Below are 15,835 nucleotides of genomic sequence, written 5' to 3'. Positions count from 1 at the left end.
TTTCGGACGCTTTCCCTATTGCCGTGGCCCCATGGGTTTTGTGGCCACGGACCACGCCTTCTATTTACGAAGAGACACGACACTGAGAGGCTTGACCAACTGCATGAAGGTAGTAGACAACCTGCTGCTCTCCGACAAAGGCTATCTCACGCACCTCCACCACAACGACGAGGGGATGATATCGCTGCCGATCCGGAGAGGCAACTTTGCCACACTTGCAACCCCACTGATCTTAGGTCGTTTATGGGCTTGATGAACCAGATGGCCGCCGCTTTACCGCTCCCTCCCTGATTAGCCAGAAGAGGACATTCACATGGACTCTTGACCACAATCGGGCCTTTCATAAGGTGAATGAGGCTCTGTCAAGTCCACCTTCTCTCGCTAAGTTACACCCAGTACTCCCCACAATCATGCAGATGGATGCCTCACGCCAGTGCAGTGTTTGTTACGCCCTCCTGCAGGACCAAGGCGGAGGAAATCTCCGGCTGGTCCAGCGCGACTCGCGTTTTCTTACTGATACCGTGAATCGTTACGCCACCATTGGGCTTCAGGAGCTGGCAGGGGCATGAGCCATGTCAAAGAGCAAGTTTTACCTGAATGACCTCCGACACGTGGACTTCGTCTTGGACTATAGCCCCTTGGTACCGATCCTGAACAGCTAGACACTGGACGCCAACGAGAATCAGCGCCTCCAGCGACTAAAGGAGAATATCTCGGCATCCGTCTTGACGGCTGTGTGGCGTGCGTGCAAGAAGTTGTGCTCTTTCCCGCTCGCCAGTCAGCCACCCAACTCAACTCCGGTGGACGAAATGCTAGGCACGCAGGCCGGTCTTTCCGTCAGCAGTGGCGTTAAACTGCAGACCGTAGACTACGTCGCCCGCTCCCAGCCTTTGTCAGCCCTTTATGAGGATCTGGTACTTGAGAAGCTACGGTACGTGGCCAGCGACGACCCTTCCTATACGCCATGCTAATGAAAACCGTAAGAGCTGGATTAACTCCATAACGCCCTACCCATATACTGGAAAATACGGCAGAACGTCTGCATAGATGGGTAACTGGTCCTGTACACTGCTCCTGTGATCCTCCATGCAACTCTGTCGCTATGTGTGACTTATTTTGTGCACTTCTTGTTCCCAGGACGAGCACTGCAATCAGTTAGGCAAAAATATTTTATGGAATAATTAAATTAAATAATAAGAAGTGAGAAGCATTATCTTAGTATTCATTTAATATCAGAATGGGGGTAAGCATTGCTTTGATGTTTACAGGTTCATGTTACACTACCTGGAAGAAATTGAGCTCCTCGCGGTTCATGTCACAAGCCCACAGAATATTACTCCGTTTTCGGAAGCACATCCTCAGGGTTGGAACTTTCCTGTGAAGTAACAACGAAAGTTAGATAGTTGGATACATAGACTAACTGAATACTTAATATATATATATATATATATATATATATATATATATATATATATATATATATATATATATATATATATATATATATATATATATATATATCGAGTAACTGTCTTTAAACAACATAGAAAATATCTCAACAACACCACTGTGCCAGGAATCGAACCCGTGCCTTCTGAAAAGAGGTCAAGGCAGCATATCAACCACGCCACCGATGAGCTAAACGACACCACGCCAGAAGCTACCTTGTGCAGCCAATCTGACGCCCCATCCCCGCACGGGGCGTGAAGGTTAAGGTGTCCCGCTCACACTCGTGACTTGTTGGATACACTTTTAATCAGCCCCATATGACACACACTGTGGGTATATACATCGAGGAACTGTCTTTAAACAAACACAAAAAAACTAAAAAACACCACTCTGCCAGGAATCAAACCCGTGCTTTCTGAACAGAAGTCTGGGCAGCATATCAACAACGCCACCGATGAGCTAAAAGACAACACGCTAAAAGCTACCTTATGCACCCAATCTGACGCCCAAGCCCCGCACGGGGCGTAAAGATTAAGGTGCCCCCCATATGACACACACTGTAGGTATATACTTCGATGAACATGAGGCACTCAAGCAGATACTTGAGAGGTTAGCACAGGGGAGAGGGACCAGGAAGAGGAAGAAGAAGGAAAATAGGACAGCCGAGTGCCACATGATCCAGCAAGCCAGTCACCCACTCAATCAGCCAGCCCCCTGGCAAGACATATTGAGCTGTTACATCAGGGCTGCAGTGAAAAAAAACATTAGTTGTCATTACAGAAAATTACACAATTAAAAATTACATTATTGAAATGTTTGAGGCTCTCAGTGAAGCATGCCCAGCTTGATTATCCAGACTGAAGTTGACAATCATATCCAAGGCACTTGGTTGCATGTAAAGTGCAAAGTATGCCACTGTGACTCTCCACAGACAGTCAGAGATGGCAAATTTTCTGAAAATAATGTCAAACTTGTTGCTAATTCTTTGCAAACATGATGAGTATTCCAGGAGAGCAACCACTCATGACAAGGAGTGTTTACTATGACCTCCAGAGCTATGTTTTAGATAATTTTTTTACCATTGAAAACTATTATAGACTAGAAAGACAAGCCAAGGCACCCCACAGACCATTGGAGCGAGCAAAGAAAGCTTCTGGAGCTCAATAAGCTACAGGAAGCTTCTAAATACTTGCTAGGAACTTCGGTAGAGTGTGGAGAAGCGGCCTACCTCTGGTAAACAAAAAAACACACATGAAACTTATGTTCCGATGATCCCGAGGGTGAAGTAAGCTATTACCGCTAAACGCCAGAAACATATTAATCTCCTACTTCTACGAGAGTTCAGCTACAACTACCATTTTCTCAGGGTTACATGACCACATGACAAAGATGACACTTACCAGATTCCATAAAGATAAGTCTAATACTTTGTGAGATATGGAGTAATATGTAATGTTTTTGTCCACGCTAATTTTTCAAGAATCTACTTTTGGGCGTTTTAAAAATGAATCCCAAATTTATTTATTTACCAAACTGCACAATTTTTTTTCAACATTTGTTACTCAGCCTATTCCCTAACTCTTCCTCCGTCTGAAATGTAAGATAGAGAATTTCAAGTATTTTATTTTTAAGTTATAAAAAAAGTGAACCCCCTTTTTTTATAAGTAAAAAAAAAAAAAAATACAAGAAAATAAACTATAAAAATACAATTTTGTTCCTAGCATATTATTTGAAATATGTTGAATTTTAAAGTTAAGTGGAACTGCCTGTCGTTCCATACTGAGAAGTAGATAGCTTATACGTTATAATGTGGTTCAAAGGGTGAGACTCTAAAATGAGGACGAAGATGATACTGAGCAGGAGTTTAGGAAGAAGAGAAGGACGACAACATGTAACATCAGGATATCCACACTGAAAGAAATAGGAAGTTTAACTTGTTATTATCGTACACTTGAGCTACTTACGAACCTGAAGGTGTGCAGCAGTGCACGTTTGATGTGGTCTTCGGTGAGGGGCACAGCGGAGCGTAACGTTAACCCATACACAGTTACGAAATAGCCTTTTTTGTTGGCAGAGTTCAGAACAGCCTCAAAATCCGTGGCCGGCCGAAGCCAGATGAATGACGAATCCTCAGCCATTTCTGAAAGGATAAAGACTGTCACTTAGGAGCCAAGTTAGAGTCTATTTGTATAAATTTACTACCGACATGTGCTCAGTAATCCCATGACGTTGTCACACATTGGTTATTAAATAATTTATAAATAAACAGATTAGTGTCAAAGAATCTCATTTTATCAATTCTCATCCTCTTGCTAACCATTCCCCACCATTAAAGTTGCCTGAAATGTAGTTTTCCTTGATATCTGATATCAATATAATTATGGTAGCTACACTATTGAGCCTGCTAGCAATATAAATCTATCCCTTCTACAACCTTGCTTTATATAACATTCTTTATATGCTCATAATTTTCTCAGTCAATCAATAGGGGCATTTTTCGGGGGCATGTCGCCTCGTCCACCTGACGAAGGCAGTCCCCACTGGCAAGTCTTCATACCCCCCCCCACCCACCCATCCTCAGGGCATGACGACGGGATCTCGACTTGCTCGAGTCACGAACAACGTGGGTATCCTCTTGACCTCCTCTATTCGAGGTTGTCTCTTTGATGGAGGCGGTGGCTGACTCGACAGAGTGACGGCGCCGCGTTCAGGAGGACGCGAGTTCAATCCCCGTCCGGTGCCACCAAGTTGGGATTTTTCAGCCGCTGCCGAGTGGCTTAAAACGACCCACATGCTGTCCAGAAGACCACCTATCAACCCGGACTCTAGATTCTAGGATTAAAGATGAGCTCCGGGAGGGCAGCATGAGCCAATGCAAGATGGCGCCACAATAAACACTCGCCTGCACCAGAACGGGCTGGGCCGACCATCAGGCCCCACCGGGAAGAAGCCTTGGGCCGACCATGAGGCCCCATTGGGAAGAAGCCTACCGGCGCAATAGGCCGCGACGTTAATAAAAAAGACAAAGGACACAAGTGAATTGAAGATCTGACTCTTTTTCCTTCAGCTTAGGTATCGAAAATGATATATACTCGTGATGAGCGAGTCGTTAACACTGTAGGCCAAAGCAATCCGCTGTAAAACTTCGTAAGGAGACTCACCACTGTTTTGCACTATGCTACCACAATATGTACAATTTTCCTTAATATCTGTGCCACACGCGTGAACAGATTATACTGAACTACTTCATCTAATAAACTTCGAAATACCTGTACCTTGCTTTTGGGCAGGGAAGCCTGGAGTATCAAGGGTATCGACTCCTCGTGCAGTGCCTCAAGAGCCATCTCCAAAATTTCCAACAACTCCGCAAGAATTACTTCATCATCGGCAAAAAAAGGTAAGTGATCCTGGGACTGCTAATAGATGCTCCCCAATAACTCTGATCCACAACTCTGCCAAGTACCCAGCCCATACAAGTGTATAAAAGTGCTGGGACAAGGACAAAGCCCTGGATCACTTTCGCTTTCGCGGTAAAGTAGTTGTACACGCGTCCCTTACACTTCACAGCACTCTCATCATCAGTACAGACTAGTCGGTAGACCAACAATCCCTGTAAGATTCTCGCGGTATCGCGGGTGATTCTAGAGTGCCTTGCAAGGCACTGAATTAAACGACTTATAAATATTTATATATGCTGCAAGCATCCCAAGTCAAAACTCACGTCGGTGCACCACCAATAGAGGGTATAATAAGATACGATCAGTTGTCGACTTACCAGGCGTAAACCAGGGCTGTTCAGGTCTCTCCAGCTGCGAATTCGCATGGGCAATAGATGGGCAAGTACCTTGCCTGGCACGCTGAGCAGCGTAAAACCACAGTAGTTGCTGCAGTCTTGTCGGTCCCCTTTCCTGTTCCCGATAGGGTTGACCAGCCCCTCTTCGAGTCAGGAAAAATGGTATCAGATTCCCATACCGCAGTCTAGACCGCATACAAGCTGCCTTGTATTCAGCCTTTAAAAGTTTCGCATTTATGGTACAGACACCAAGTGCCTCTTCACATCTACACCTGGCCTCAGTCTCTCTGACATCATCAAGAGATGATGTGCTTGCTTCGATGGGTAGAGCAGCATCAACCATCAGCACCCCAGCAGCTGAAAGCTGCTCTCGCGTATCGTCCGCTGTGTACAACTCAGTCCATAGATCCCTATGCCCATCCATGTCTGGCGCGAGACAACCGTCTACTGATCGGATGACTGAGAGGGAGGCTTATAGCGGAGCTACTACAGGGCTCGGTAAGCATGTCGGAGGGCATTTCCATTTAAATAGCCTTCGGCATCCTGAGCGAGACTCTTGACATATATATCCTTGTCTCTCCTCAAGAGAGGTCTAGTCCTACGTGACAGAGCTTTATATTTTTATCGACTCTTAGCAAGCTTAGCAGCGTGACTCTTCTCGATATCTTCCATCGTCTCCCAGAGGTAAACCCACTCGTAGTTATCGAGCCCTCTCCAATGCACTCCTACGTTTGAAAGTACCCTACAGTTCTAAAGGGTCTTCAAGGAAGCTGAACACATTTAACCGATTTGAGGCTGATACAGCACACTCCTGATCTCATGGCAGATATTTCAGTCACTCCAGAAAGATTACAATATTGTTTAATCTCTAGATTCCTCATGACCTGAGATAGCTTGGGCTTGAGTGTTGCAACAACAAACCTATTATCAGTTGCAAAAAACTCACCGAGACGAGGAGTCGCCACGTAGGGCTCCCAATCTGCCACGTTGCATTCCTCTCACCCTCTCACGAGAACAACTCAATGCGTAATCGACCCTACAAATGACTACGCATACCCGCCTATCAAAGATCATTCCTGTATAATATAATTAAAAAAACACCACACAATTACGAAGCTTCATCTTAATATTATTAACACCACAAAACACCACAGAAATACAAAAGTTCACGTTAAACCTTAATACTTACGACTAACAATAACTGAGCATGGAATATGAGGGCATACTGAGATGTTCTCAATGCAAGTAGTAGTAGTCGTAATAGATGTTATTGTTGTTGTTGCAGCTGTAAATGTTTTTATTGTTGTAGTAATAATAAGTCTCGTATTATTATTATTATAAGTAGTAATTTTAGTAGTAGCAACAAAAATAGTAGTATAGCAGTAATATTAGTAGCAGCATTAGTCGTAATAGTAGTAGAGGTAGTAATGGTAGGAGTAGCGGTGGTAGTAGTTGTAGTAGCAGTAGCAGTAGTTGTAGTAGAAATACGGTAAAGGTGGAGCTGGGAGAATACACACAAGCTGCTCGTGGTGGCGGTGCTCCGTCTACTTACCCCCGAGAGCCTGTGGTAGGAGAGAAACCTTAACCCGATACGGGACCAGTGGAACAACCGGGTTATCACGTTGTACCTTAGCCAGGTTTCACCAGGCATCCATTTATCGGCTATCTCGTAGGGAAGGATGATGAACTGGGTGGGCTGACGACTCGTAGTCAGTGACGCTAACCTCTGCAAGGCGGAGGCGTCTATATAGTTACTTCAACTACCACCAACCCTACCATTCCCACAACAACTACTACTACTGAAATCATTATTACCACTGCTACTACTACAATTACTATGCATTACTTACTATTACTACTACAACTATTCCTACTACTACTACTACTGCTACGATTATTTCTACTACTACTTTTTATTTTATTTATTTATTTATTTTTTTTACGTCGCGGCCTATAGCGCCGGTAGGCTTCTTCCCGGTGGGGCCTGATGGTCGACCCAAGGCTTCTTCCCGGTGGGTCCTGATGGTCGGCCCAGCCCGTTCTGGCGCAGGCGAGTGTTTATAGTGGCGCCATCTTGCATTGGCTCATGCTGCCCTCCCGGAGCTCATCTTTAATCCTAGAATCTAGAGTCCGGGTTGATAGGTGGTCTTCTGGACAGCATGTGGGTCGTTTTAAGCCACTCGGCGGCGGCTGAAAAATCCCAGCTTGGTGGCACCGGACGGGGATTGAACTCGCGTCCTCCTGGACGCGGTGCTGTTACTCTGTCGATTCACTACTACTACTACTACTGCTGCTAATACTAATAACATTTATACTAAAAATAATATCAGTAGTAGTTGTAGAAAAGTTGTTAATACCACTAATTCTGCAAGTCATTTGGCCCTTGGCATACTTACCTTTATCTGCCTGCTTATCAACACGAGATGGTGCCGCTGATCAATACGTGATGATAGTTTTGACTGCACCTGTGGGAGGAAGGTCAGTCAAAATATTTACAAGCCAAGGCTACTTCACGATTTATGTGGGAACAAAGCCGTGGTACTCGAGTGGGTGTAGGAAAAGTACTGGCCAGACAAATGAGAACTTAACTGCGTGACTTGCAAAAGGCTCTCATACACAATGCAACCCTTCATTTTTTTTTTACGTCGTGGCATATTGCGCTGGTAGGCTTCTTCCCGGTGGGTCCTGATGGTCGGCCCAGCCCGTTCTGGCGCAAGCGAGTGTTTATAGTGGCGCCATCTTGCATTGGCTCATGCTGCCCTCCCGGAGCTCATCTTTAATCCTAGAATCTAGAGTCCGGGTTGATAGGTGGTCTTCTGGACAGCATGTGGGTAGTTTTAAGCCATTCGGCGGCGGCTGAAATATCCCAGCTTGGTGGCACCGGTCGGGGATTGAACTCGCGTCCTCCTGAACGCGGGGCCGTCTTGCTGTCCATTCAACCACCGCCTACCCACCTCATTCATGCTTTATCACAAGTGCCAGTTGCCGCCAGCAGCATTAACTGTATATGCTCGTATGTCATTAGTGTTTGTGACATTGTAACAAAACGTAGGCATGCACTGCGTCTAGTTGAGCAAGAATTGGTAATAGAAGAAGTGGAAGAAACCTTAATCATAGTAATAATAACATTAGTCTAGTTCAAAGGCTGCTGTAGCAACATCTTCTGCGGATGCTTCTACTACAACCGACACAGTTATTACAACTTACACTATTACCACTACTGCTACTACTACAAATATATACTGACATTACAACTACTTCTACTACTACTACTGCTACTACTATTACTACTTTTTTTTTCTATTACATAAATGATACCTCCACCCATGTTTATTTTCCCGACACATAATCATGGATGGCTCCATAGCATGGAGGTCATTAGCCCCAACTCTGTTCGCTAATGACTGTGGCATCCAACCATATCACTCATACTACCTGACACTAAATCACCTATCATCTATTGCGTCTAGATCCCCCTTTCCTTCCCTACTCAAGTCACTCCCGACCCACCCTAATGTCACTCTCCACCACTATGGTTTCATAGTCCATATTGGAGATGTTGGTGGCTTTTGGGCCAGAGTGTCTGGTGCCCCTGAGACATAGGATGGCCGACCTGAGCAGGGAGAACGAGAGGCGACACCTCATCCAGGCGACAACGTGGCTCCTTGGCTGATGCTTCTTTTCTGAGATTAGTTCCACGAGTCGTGCATAGAAGCATCGGGCCCTGGGACCCATCCCGCCGGATGTGGTGAAGGCGAGGGGGGTGAACCGGCCCTGATCCACATGTTGGATTCTTTCACCGTATGCCCTTGTCTTCTGCTCGTTCCTCTGGTGGGCGGCTTCCAGGGGCAGCTCACGGTGACAGGCAGCCATCGGGTCGAATATGCGGATGTCCATGAACGCCCGCTGTCCGCGCACCCAGAATCCGCGGGCACTTACATCAACCCGTGCCTCCTGTGAGGTATTGGCCGTCCTGTACCGAAGGTGTTCGCCGTCCAGGGGAAGCAGTGCCGGCTCGGTAGTGACGTCTTGGCATACCTCCCCGAGCATGCTGGCTGTCAGATCCCTCACTTCATCGTGTCAAATACAGACGAAGCCTCCCTTTTTACATCTCGTGGTGTGGGTGACATCATTTGGTGATCCACATGCACAGAGATCAGGCAGTCCCTCAATCGGCCAGCCATATCTCAGAGCAACAGCGTCGACAAATTCTTGTTTGTTGAGGCTGAAGCCTTTTGCTCTGATTGGTATTGACGTTAGCCAGTTAGAGGCGCCTGCCTCTTGTGCTGTGTGTATTTTTCTACCCATTTCTGTGAACAGGTGGTGTGTAAGACGGTCCAGCTCGTCTTTTTGGTCGTGTTGCCTTTCTTCTGAGATTTTTCTTTTTATTTCTCTTATTTCTGTTTGGTCTATCTCGCCCTCTGCCTCCTGAGCGATGATCCTGTTGATGAGTGACCTGGTAAGGCTGATTGAGTTTTGGTTTTCCTTATCAACCAGCTTCTCAGGGTTGGTGATCCCCATTCCACCCAGTCTTGGAAGAAGTGTTAGCATATCCCTCTCAACCTCCCTCAAAGCATGAGATTTCACCAGCACCGGCAGGAATACATTCTTGTCGGAATTTTCCAGTGGTCGGAGGAGTCGACTGATGCCGGGGATGGTGCGCATCAGGAACGTCCACCGATGTTGGATGCCGTGGGTGTACGCTGAATAGGCAGCGTGTGGCTCAGTCTTCGCAATGGCAGACAAAGCCTCTATTTCCTTCACCCACCCAGCCACCTTGTCTCCTACGTACTCCCTCCTACATACCTCTGTCCCGATCACTGCACTCAAGTGGCCTTGTCCGTCCCTTGTCACAATGACGCCACTTCCCATAATACTTTCCGCGGCACGGTCATAATGTTCAGGTTTGACAACAAGGACAGACTTGGTGGCGCCAGGGATGCATCCTATCTCAGGGCCTACTACTACTACTACTACTACTACTACTACTACTACTACTACTACTACTACTATTACAGCTACTAGTACTACTACTACTACTACTACTACTATTACAGCTACTACTATTACAGCTACTACTACTACTACTACTACTACTACTACTACTACTACTACTACTACTACTACTACTGCTACTACTATTACAGCTACTAGTACTACTACTACTACTACTACTATTACAGCTACAACTACTACTACTACTTTCTACTACTACTACTACTACTACTACTACTACTACTACTGCTACTACTATTACAGCTACTAGTACTACTACTACTACTGCTACTACTACTACTATTACAGCTACTACTACTACTACTACTTTCTACTACTACTACTACTGTTACTACTACTACTACTGTTACTACTACTGTTACTACTACTACTACTACTACTACTACTACTACTACTACTGGTAATCATAATCATAATCATAATAAAAATAATAATAATAATAATAATAATAATAATAATAATAATAATAATGATAATCCTACTACGACTACTACTACTACTACTACTACTGGTAATCATAATCATAATCATAATCATAATAAAAATAATAATAATAATAATAATAATAATAATAATAATAATAATAATAATAGTAATAATGATAATCCTACTACTACTACTACTACTACTGCTACTACTACTACTACTTCCCAAGAGTAGATACACAAAAGCTTTAATCCTTCCCTGCAAGCCACTCCTATGGCAAATGGATTGATTAAATCACTGAACGCAGGCAGCCTAGTTATGGGCCAAAAGGCTTTCTGCTGCCTGCTAGTCCATGTTTCCATGTTTCCATGTTACTTCTACTACTACTACTACTACTACTACTACTACTACTACTACTACTACTACTACTGTTACTACTACTACTACTATTACTACTACTACTACTTTTTTTTTTACAACAAAGGAGGGAGCTCAAGGGCACACAAAAAAAGAAAACAATAATAAAAAAAAGCCCGCTACTCGCTGCTCCCAAAAAAGAATTAAAAGAGGTGGCCGAAAGAAAGATCAATTTCGGAAGGAGAGGTGTCCTGATACCCTCCTCTTGAAAGAGTTCAAGTCGTAGGCAGGAGGAAATACAGATGAAGGAAGGTTGTTCCAGAGTTTACCAGCGTGAGGGATGAAAGAGTGAGGATGCTGGTTAACTCTTGCATAAGGGGTTTGGACAGTGTAGGGATGAGCATGAGTAGAAAGACGTGTGCAGCGGGGCCACGGGAGGGGGGGAGGCATGCAGTTAGCAAGTTCAGAAGAGCAGTCAGCGTGGAAATATCGATAGAAGATAGAAAAAGAGGCAACATCGCGGCGGAATTTAAGAGGTAAAAGGCTATCAGTAGGAGGAGGAGAGCTGATGAGACGAAGAGCCTTAGCCTCCACTCTGTCCAGAAGAGCTGTGTGAGTGGATCCCCCCCACACGTGAGATGCATACTCCATATGAGGGCGGACAAGGCTCCTGTATATGGATAGCAACTGCGCGGGGGAGAAGAACTTGCGGAAACGATACAGAATGCCCAACATCGAGGAAGCTGATTTAGCAAGAGAGGAGATATGAAGTTTCCAGTTGAGATTTTGAGTTAAGGATAGACCGAGGATGTTTAGTGTTGAATAAGGTGACAGCTGAGTGTTGTCGAAGAATAGGGGATAGGTGTTTGGAAGATTGTGTCGAGTTGATAGGTGGAGAAATTGTGTTTTTGAGGCATTGAAGGACACAAGGTTCCTTCTGCCCCAATCGGAAATGATAGCAAGGTCTGAGGTTAAGCGTTCTGCAGCCTCCAGTCTGCAGTCGTGTACTTCCTGATGTGTTGGTCTTCTGTTGAAAGAAGTTGAATAATGCAGAGTGGAGTCGTCGGCGTATGAATGGACAGGACAGTTTGTTATGGAAAGAACATCATTGATGAATAACAGGAAGAGAGTGGGTGATAGGACAGAGTCCTGTGGAACGCCACTGTTAATAGATTTAGGGGAAGAGCAGTGACCATCTACCACCGCAGAGATAGAACGGCCGGAAAGGAAACTGGAGATAAAGGAACGGAGAGGAAAATAGAATCCGAAAGAGGGCAGTTTAGAAAGCAAAGACTGGTGCCAGACTCTATCGAAGGCTTTCGATATGTCTAGCGCAACAGAGAAAGTTTCACCGAAACGGCTAAGAGAGGATGACCAAGAGTCAGTTAAGAGAGCAAGAAGATCGCCAGTAGAACGCCCCTTGCGGAATCCATACTGGCGATCAGATAGAAGGTTAGAAGTGGAAAGGTTCTTTTGAATCTTCCGGTTAAGGATTGATTCAAAAGCTTTAGACAGACAGGAAAGTAAACCTATAGGGCGGTAGTTTGAGGGATTGGAACGGTCACCCTTCTCAGGCACAGGCTGTACAAAGGTATACTTCCAGCAGGAAGGAAAGATAGATGTTGATAGGCAGAGACGAAAGAGTTTGACCAGACAGGGTGTCAGCACAGAAGCACAGTTTTTAAGGACAATAGGAGGCACTCCATCAGGTCCATAAGCCTTCTGAGAGTTGAGGCCAGAGAGGGCATAGAAAACATCATTTGGAAGAATCTTAATAACAGGCATAAAGGAGTCAGAGGGGGATGAGTAGGAGGAATATGCCTAGAATCGTCCAGGGTGGAGTTCTTACAGAAAGTTTGAGCGAAGAGTTCAGCCTTAGAGACAGATGAGACGGCAGTGCTGCCGTCAGGGTTAAGGAGAGGAGGGAAAGAGGAAGAAGTGAAATTGGAAGAGATATTTTTGGCTAGATGCCAGAAGTCACGGGAAGAATTAGAAGGAGCAAGGTGTTGACATTTTCTATTAATAAAAGAAGTTTTGGTAAGTCGGAGAGTAGATTTGGCACGATTCCGGGCTGAAATGTAAGATCTAAGTTAGTGGGAGTTCAAAGGCTCTGGAACCTCTTGTGAGCTGCCTCTCTATCTTTTATAGCACGAGAACAAGCGTGATTAAACCAAGGCTTTTTAGCATGAGGAGTAGAGAAAGTACGTGGAATGTATGCCTCCATTCCAGAGACAATCACCTCTGTGATGCGCTGAGCACACACAGAGGGGTCTCTCCTGGAAGAAGTAATCATTCCACGGGAAATCGGAAAAGTACATCCTCAGGTCGTCCCACCGAGCTGAAGCAAAATGCCAGAAGCATCGCCTCTTCGGCGGGTCCAGAGGATGTACAGGAGCGATAGGACAGGATACAGAAATAAGGTTATGATCGGAGGAGCCCAACGGAGAGAACAGTTTGACAGAGTAAGCAGAAGGATTAGAGGTAAGGAAGAGGTCTAGAATGTTGGGCCTGTCTCCAAGACGGTCGGGAATACGAGTAGGGTGCTGAAGCAACTGCTCTAGGTCGTTGAGGAGAGCAAAATTGTAGGCTTGTTCACTATTACTAGTACTACTACTACTACTATTACTACAACTACTACTACTACTACTACTACTACTGCTACTACTACTACTACCAGTATTACTACTGCTACTACCACTACTACTACTACTACTACTACTACTACTACTACTACTACTACTTTTTAAATACAGCCTCCATCCATTAGAGTTGCGTTTTAAGAGGTATTTTTTCTCATATCCTTTCACAAAGTAATTCATTGGCCCCAACCCGCCAATGCTGTAGCCGACAACCATCTTTATTTTGAATTACAAACATGATTAAACATATTGTTCTTAAGCTGACAGAGCCTGAGGTTGATACGGCTATCAACCACCGTCGCCTCAAAGTCCAGGTCGGCAATGTGGGTGGTTTTGTGTGCAGGTGACTTGATTCTCCTCAGGCAGATCAAGGCTGACCTCAGAAGGGAAAAGGACAGCCTGCATCTCATCCAGGCCACCACACTGCTTCTCGGCTGCTGTTTTATTATCCACCAGTGTTACGACGAGTAATTTTTTTTACAACAATGGAGACGGCTCAAGGGCAACAAAAAGAGTGCAAAAAAAAAAAAGCCCGCTACGGGCCGCTCCCATAGTAGACAAAATTAAAGAGTGGCTAAAAGAGAGGTCAATTAGGTAGGAAGAAATACAGACGAAGGAAGGCTGTTCCAGAGTTTACCAGTGAAGGGGATGAAAGAATGGAGATGCTGGTTATCTCTTGCATAAGGGGTTTGGACAGTATAGGGATGAGCATAAGTAGAAAGTTGTGTGCAGCGAGGCCGCGGGAGGGGGGAAGGTATGCAGTTAGCAATTTCAGAAGAGAAGTCAGCATGAAAATATCGATAGAAAATAGAAAGAGAACAACATGGTGGTGGAATTTACGAGGTAGAAGACTATCAGTAAGAGGAGGAGAGCTGATGAGACGAAGAGCCTTAGACTACACTCTGTCCAGAAGAGCTGTGTGAGTGGACCCCCTCCACACGTGAGATGCATACTCCATTCGAGGGCGGACAAGGCCTTTATATTTGGAAAGCATCTCTGCGGGGGAGAAGAACGGGTGGAGACGATGCAGAACGCCCAACGTCAAGGAAGCTCATTTAGTGCATGAGAGAGGAGATGTGAAGATTCCAGTTGAGATTTTGAACTAAGGATAGACCGAGGATATATAGTGTTGAGGAAGGTGACAGCTGAGTGTTGTCGAAGAATAGGGGATAGGTGTTTGGAAGATTGTGTCGAGTTGATAGGTGGATAAATTGAGTTTTTGAGGCATTGAAGGACACGAGGTTTCTTTTACCCCAATCGGGAATGATATCAAGATATGAGGTTAAGCGTTCTGCAGTCTCCAGTCTGGAATCTTCAAATTCATGTTGAGAGGGTCTTCTGTTGAAAGAAGTTGAATAATGCAAAGTGGAGTCGTCAGCATTTGAGTGGATAGGACAGTTTGTTATGGAAAGAAGATCATTGATGAATAACAGGAAGAGAGTGGGTGATAGGACAGAGCCCTGTGGATAACCACTAGTTGATTGGTTTATGGGGAGAACAGTGACCGTCTCCCACCGCAGATATAGAACGGCCGGAAAGGAAACTGCAGATAAAGGAACAGAGAGAGGGATATAATCCGATAGAGGGCAGTTTCAAAAGCAAAGATCTGTGGCAGACACAATGGAAAGTTGTCGATATGTAAAGCGCAACTGAGAAAGTTTCAGTTAAGAGAGCAAGAAGATCGCCAGTAGAACGCCCCTTGCGGAACATATATCGGCGATCAGATAGAAGGTAAAAAGTGTAAAAGTGCTTTTGAATCTTCCGGTTAATGATTGATTCCAAAGCTTTAGATAAGCAAGAAAGTATAGGGCGGTAGTTTGAGGGACTGGAACTGTAACCCTTCTTAGGGACAGCCTGTATGTAGGTGTACTTCCAGGAGGAAGGAAAGGTAGATGTTGACTGGCAGTGGACAATAGGAGGCACTCCGTCATGCCCATAAGCCTTCTGAGGGTCGAGACCAAAGAAGGGATAGAAAGCATGTAGAAGCTCTGCGCCATTGGTTCCATCCCTCCCGACGTCGTGAATTTTAGTGAGGTGAAGGAGCCTTGGTCCACATTCTGTATTATTTCCTACTACTACTACTACTACTACTACTACTACTACTACTACTACTTCTATTACTACTACTGCCACAACTACTACCACTACTATTACC

At 45.0% G+C, this 15,835-nt stretch overlaps 1 protein-coding gene across 1 annotated transcript in view; it reads right to left on the bottom strand.

Moving 5' to 3' along the window:
* LOC127002469 (uncharacterized) overlaps positions 1-15,835 on the bottom strand; it is a 31,801-nt gene that overhangs the window by 15,354 nt on the left and 612 nt on the right. Inside the window, exons 2-3 of the mRNA XM_050868454.1 lie at positions 3,418-3,589; positions 1,292-1,375 (exon numbers count right to left, since the gene is read on the bottom strand). Of these exons, the coding sequence (XP_050724411.1) occupies positions 1,292-1,375; positions 3,418-3,587 (254 nt within the window). The 5' untranslated portion in view covers positions 3,588-3,589. The remainder of the gene's footprint in view (positions 1-1,291; positions 1,376-3,417; positions 3,590-15,835) is intronic.

This window comes from Eriocheir sinensis, chromosome 23 (genome assembly GCF_024679095.1).
Source record: "Eriocheir sinensis breed Jianghai 21 chromosome 23, ASM2467909v1, whole genome shotgun sequence".
Taxonomy (NCBI): Eukaryota; Metazoa; Arthropoda; class Malacostraca; order Decapoda; family Varunidae; genus Eriocheir; species Eriocheir sinensis.
This window is presented reverse-complemented; position numbering and strand designations above follow the sequence as displayed.